This window comes from Epargyreus clarus, unplaced genomic scaffold, assembly GCF_041222505.1.
Source record: "Epargyreus clarus isolate Ecla_fem2 unplaced genomic scaffold, WU_Ecla_fem_2.2 ptg000012l, whole genome shotgun sequence".
Taxonomy (NCBI): Eukaryota; Metazoa; Arthropoda; class Insecta; order Lepidoptera; family Hesperiidae; genus Epargyreus; species Epargyreus clarus.
The window spans coordinates 8,059,491-8,065,923 of NW_027332220.1; the positions used below are offsets into that span (position 1 = coordinate 8,059,491).

Consider the following 6,433-nt stretch of genomic DNA (forward strand, 5'->3'; position numbering starts at 1 on the left):
CATTGCTTCTTTTAATTATTTACTAAGTATCATCATTAACAAACCCATATTACATTGCTGAATACGGGTTTTCTTTCAGATTGAGAATATTTCAGGTTATATTGTCTACCTCAAAGGGTGAATTGAAAAGTAAGGTAGGTATATGCCATCAAAAAACAATGACATGAACTTTATCAGAGTCCTTAGATTTTAGGGCTCATTCGAATGCCTAAGTACAGCTGTGCCTAGTATTTGCTGTGCTGTTTCTTGATTTCCTACTTCCTGTTTACTTTTTTATTAGACAAATATGAATAAATTCCAAGGATACGATGTCGCATACGGAACCCACATATGACAATGACCCGAGACACATTTTCTCTATCATCAAAATATTTATATTCTTGGACATGAACAATGTCATTCAACGTAACATTCTTCCATTTCTTAAACACTATTGTATCACAATCGGTTAACAGTACATGACAATAAATTTAAATACATAAGCAAGACATTTAGTTACGAAACCGATTCAGTTCGTCTGCTGCGACTGTACAGTGAAGTTGATCTACAAAGCTGTCAGTTTCATGTGATTTGCCAAAGATTCGAAAAGTTGCCAAAACTTGATCGATTTTCATGTCAGGAAGATTGAAATGGAATTTTTTTGGACGTTATTCCTAATCCTTACTGTGATCGAGGTATCGACAGGGTACAACTTAACCCTTAAGTTTCCTATGTGGTGCACGTTGCGACTAAACACTTGTATATTCAATATCAATTTGAATTTCGATGTCTTCAGATAACTTTGTGGTATGTGTTTTAACGTGTGTGTTAGTTTTTTGGCTTTATGTAATTGTATCATGTCATATAAGTCAAAAATTACCCGAAAACCGTGTCAATTCTTACAACAGAGATCATAATAAAACCTATTTACAGCAGAGAGGTTTTAACATGACATGTTAGTCAATTTGTGTGTTACTAACTTCCGCCCATGGACATGTGTAATGATCCCAAAATAGTTCCCAAACTTGTCTTTAATTGAAAGATTTGATGTAATTACATCAAAAACCCATGCAACAGAGAATTTAACAACTTTATTTTTTACGATGAATATTTTATCTATTGAAAATAGAATTACCATTTCTGTCTACATTTTATTAAATTCGTTCTAATTTTAGTTCAAAATATGACCACTTTAACGATATTTTAAAACTCGTAAGTAATTAATTAATTAGCAGTCACAAGTAATTAACATGTAACCTAATAATTCAATTAATACTTATTTTAAACGATATACCTACGAAAATATTATGAGGAAACCTAAACGCTTGACAGTTCTTCAAAAAAGTGTTCAGAGGTACCTGAAATCTACCAATACGGACTTGGTCAGCCTGTGGACTGTAGGCTATTCACAGACTGACAGGACTCTAAGTGTAGACCACTGTCCAATATTGGGACAATGAAGAGTTGACGATATTAAACTTTCGAAAATTGCAAGCTTCGGAACATAATGTATTGTATCTTTGTTTACCAATAGGTATATTAGTGTCACTGTATTTTCGTTTGTTTTGTCGTTGTGTTATCTCTGTAATAGTTATTAACACAAACATAATTAAGATAAACTAAACATGGGCTGGAAGATTTTTGCACTATCATGAGCGAATGGAGTGACTGAATCCCATTTGCGAGAGATCGATGGACACGTGGAATATTATAGATAAATAAACAACAACAACAACAAATTCTCTTTATTAGAACACCAAAAATATAACAAACATAAAATAACATATGAGACAGCGTACCAAAAGGTTATCGCTTAGAAGTGATTTCTTCCAGACAGGCAATTAAAAAAAATCCGCTTTTACTCACAGCCCCATACTAGGATTCCCTGTATCGTGGTTGAATGGACAGAGACAAACACACAAATACTCGGACCCAGAAACAGAGACTTCAATTCATCATTTAGATATCTGTCTGGCCAGGGATCGAACCCGGGACCCTCTGCGCTTCAGAGCGGTATGATGACCGCTCCGCCACGTGGGTCGAAATAAATTAGTCCTGGTCTGTAATTTAAATAATATACATATCTTCGAATTTCTGAGCTCTAGAATCTTTGCGCGAAATAAAAATATGAAAAATCGTTCCTTTGTCTGTTTCGTGTACGAGAAAATGAAAAATTATGGAAGCGAGGCCTTTTCACTAATGTAGAAGACTTGCAGGCTATTTTTATTTCGAAAATGTGCACTAAAGATTTGAAATATTACTTAGGAATTTTTTTATATACCTGGTATGTGCTCCCCGATATTGACATTTTTAAGTTTAGGTATATATCAAAATATATCTTTATTTTAAATTATATATAACTTTGATATATTGAAATATATTACAATTTGACCTATTTATGCTACTTATACCTTAAATATAAGAAAAATTCTTTAAAATATTTCACTTTATGGACTTAATTATATGATAATTTTAGAAAAATGAAAAAAAATACACTGTATTAAACTAAATGCTGATACAACTAACATTACTTGTTAAAATGTCAATAATATGTGTGTTACAGATCGTTAAGACCTTAGAGAAACCATCTGCAAACATAGCAATGGTTGACTTCCCCCTAACGAAGTCACTTGGGTATACAATTGGCAAGAGCTCACGAAACACGCTAGAAGATGCAAGATTGAACCTAGAGTACATAGAACAGTACCAAGAGGTGTTGCAGGCGAGTCAGGAAAGCTTTGAAAGGGTGAACGGCGAAGATCGTGGTAACAGGAAGGATGGTAAGGGTGCAAATTAACTGACCATGTTACTAATTAATGGTCATTCTCTGTTATGGTCGCTTGGGTTTAGGGAGTCTGTACCACTCCTCGTTCTTCTAAGCTTCATAAAAATGGATGATTTTTTTTTTCTTCACAAATTACAGGGATTATTTATTTTTGACTTCCCCCTTTCACTGAGAAAAAATAATCAGAGACTATCTGACTTATTTATCGATCCTCGATGCAATTGTTTTCGAATCTTCCCTTAGCATACCACTTTGGAGGTACCATGGACTTTCAGGATCTCCTTTTTATAACAATTTCATAAAGTAGAGTTGAGCGTATTATTCGGCTGCAGATTTATTTTCTCGCAGGCGCAAATAACGCACACGCACACAATAACATATATATCATGCTCACTTTTGGAATCCTCTGCTTAGGATCTGAATTCCATGTAACACCCAAAAATATTATGTTGCTACATTGTCAAAGAATCTCCTGCATTTCTTACGTTAGCATGCAGGAATATTATAATTAAATATAAAGTTAAAAATTTGTCATTTTACAGGCAGAAGACAACGCCACGCTTACCAAGTGTATTCCCCGGTTGGTAAGCGTCGCGCGCGCTCCGAGGCTCTACGTAGAGAGAAGCTGAACAGCCAGAGCTTGAGGAGCCATCTCCAACACACGAGACAGTCAAGCCTTGAGACCCAATCACAGGACTCTAATGAATATGATGATTTGAAATATATTGGTTAAATAATTGGTTGACAATTTTATTTAATTCCGTTTGTATAATTCCGTAATGAGACTCTATTATTAAAACATCGCGTTTTGTTTCCGTCCGTCTGCTCTTCTGTCGTAGGTCTTGATTTTTACTGAATGTATATTACTACGACCGTTTCTTAAAACAAAATCGTGAATTATTTTAAGTATAATATATTTAAAAATAGATAATTTTACCACCCACTTGATGCGGTTTCTATACGAGTTTGACATATCTACATAAATTGATCCGGATTCGATTGCCGGCTGACATCTAAATTAGTTAAAATTTCTGTTCCTGGCTCTCAATATTTATTTACTTGTCTTTGTATTTGTATTTGTCTATGGTGTCAACGAAATAAATTGTAATGTGGTATTTTATAATAAGAACATTGAAATCCTACATCATCCCTTAAGATTTAACAATCTACGTAAATTGCATAGAATATTGTATAAGGCGTTACGTTTGTAGATTGTTTTATTAATAATCTTTATTTAAAATTTGAGGAGATATTTTTTTTAATAAAATTTGAAGTAGCCATTATCTTTTACGACTCTACCAACCTCAACTTCCCATTCCAAGCTATAACTAACTACTATATAACTATTTGGATAATAATAAGTATTGTCATGAAAGTGTCATCACGTGAAAAACATCTAGTGTCAACATTAGGAAAATATCGACAGTCAAAATATCGAATACTAGGTACATAAGGAAAATATCGATTGTAAAAAGTTAGGTATCGAAAGTCGACATAATAAAAAAATCTATTTTTATTATTAGGAAAATATCACAGTCGACATTAGGAATATATTGATAGTCTACATAAGGAAAATATCGAAAGTGAACATTAGGAAAATATCGACAGTAAACATTAGGAAAACATCAAGTAACACATCTCATCACATTAGATAATACTAAACACGACTAGGTTAGAAATTGAAGAGATTGGTACCTACTTTGCAGATGTTCCTAACTTAGTTATAACATCAAGTCAAGATAACCGCATCATTGCAGTTTTAATAAATTTGATTAGAATACGCAATTTCGAAAGACGTAATTACGGCCGCTCAGGTAGAACATATACTAAGTAAAAAACACTTAGGATATGTTTTAAAAAATATGTCCACCCATTTGAGAGCTACTACGCCACAGTCCGATATAATAAATAAAAAAAAATAGTTTATTGCTTTCAAATGGAGTCTACATACATATAAACATAGATGTACACATTAAACTATACGTACACATAATATGCCTCTTTTTACGTCGTCGAAACGCCTTTTGTAAGTGTCGCTGCATTATCACACTTTAAACAGTGCGTTTAAGCCGTCAAAATTGTAGTAAGAAGCCTTAAGGCGTTGGATTTTTTGTCATAATTATTTAAAGTTAACAAGAACGTTGATCGATTTGAACAGGAATTTTTATTACTATTAGCTGTGTTATTATGTCAGTTGAACATGGACTGCATGCTTGTTTGTTATTTACACTAATAGTTCCGGTTGTTCATGAAATTGTTATTTTTTTATAAAACAGGAGTAGCAGATGAGCAATTTGTCCATCTGATGATAATTGGCTACTGTCGTCCATGGACCTCTGTAATCAACCACTACCCCTAAGGACTAAGCTGGAACGCCTCGGAAAAATATGTCTCCCTTACCACACCCTTCAAATCAGAACACAGCAGCTATTAACGTGAACAGGTGGTATTCGAGACCTACAACATAATTATGATACACAGTTTATCTTAACAAACATTACTAAGCAATATTTATTTTATATAATCAATACATATTAACATAAACGTGAGATAAGACACGAAACCAAATAAAAAGATATAATGATAAAGTCGACATCAACAAAATATATCACCTGTTTCTGAAAAATAGATCGATTTTTATAATTTTTATATTAATCGATAGACATTTTTTCCAAAATCTTATCGCGGTTGAAAAGAAAGTTACATAATTTAAATTGGCTACTGTCGTCCATGGACCTCTGTAATCAACCCCAGAGAGGATAAGATATTTCTACCTCAGGTTAGCTACAGCTGATGCGCCGCTACCCCTGAGGACTAAGCTGGAACGCCTCGGAAAAATATTTCTCCCTTACCACACCCTTCAAATCAGAACACAGCAGCTATTAACGTGAACAGGTGGTATTCGAGACCTACAACATAATTATGATACACAGTTTATCTTAACAAACATTACTAAGCAATATTTATTTTATATAATCAATACATATTAACATGAACGTGAGATTAGATATGAAACTAAATAAAAAGATCTCATGATAAAGTCGACATCAACAAAATATATCACCTGTTTCTGAAAAATAGATCGATGTTTATAATTTTTATATTAATCGATAGACATTTTTTCCAAAATCTTATCGCGGTTGAAAAGAAAGTTACATAATTTAAATTTTTCGAGCTATTTTCAAAAATCATTTGGCTGAAGGAGATTAACATAATGATAATGCGATAAGAAGTAAGTGTTATCATTTATTTGTTAAAGACGAATGATTTTATTATCCAGATAAATTATATTCATGTTTTACGCAATGCTTTGTTAAAACGCTTAAGTAAGGAACACAAAAATTAACTTATTAACACGCTTTTATTAGCTTGGGTTGTACGTTTGTGTGTATGTATGTACGTAACAGTAATTAACACGCTTTTATTAGCTTGGGTTGTACGTTTGTATGTATGTATGTACGTAACAGTAACGGAATCTTTGAACCCGATTTCTATCAACTTTGAACGTTCAGTTTAATTCAAAATTTTTAAGAATTATCAAAAACCGATGACAATACACGATTTTAATAATTTTGTACCATTATCCTTATCAACATTCTCAGGATTAACGATTTTCGAGGCGAGATTTTTCAAGCACCTTCAGCAAAGTTCATCGCAAGTTTAGATTGC

At 33.0% G+C, this 6,433-nt stretch overlaps 1 protein-coding gene across 2 annotated transcripts; it reads left to right on the forward strand.

Moving 5' to 3' along the window:
• Nucleotides 1-428: 428 nt before the first annotated feature.
• On the forward strand, nucleotides 429-3,502 carry LOC140746296 (uncharacterized). Of its 2 annotated transcripts, none has more exons than XM_073078394.1 (3): nucleotides 429-674; nucleotides 2,543-2,759; nucleotides 3,307-3,502. In XM_073078394.1, exons 1-3 carry the CDS (start codon nucleotides 630-632, stop codon nucleotides 3,495-3,497), a joined length of 453 nt encoding a protein of 150 aa, XP_072934495.1. In that variant the 5' UTR covers nucleotides 429-629; the 3' UTR covers nucleotides 3,498-3,502. The 2 variants fall into 2 exon arrangements, with proteins under 2 accessions (XP_072934495.1, XP_072934496.1); XM_073078395.1 differs by having other exon boundaries at nucleotides 450-786.
• Nucleotides 3,503-6,433: the final 2,931 nt, after the last annotated feature.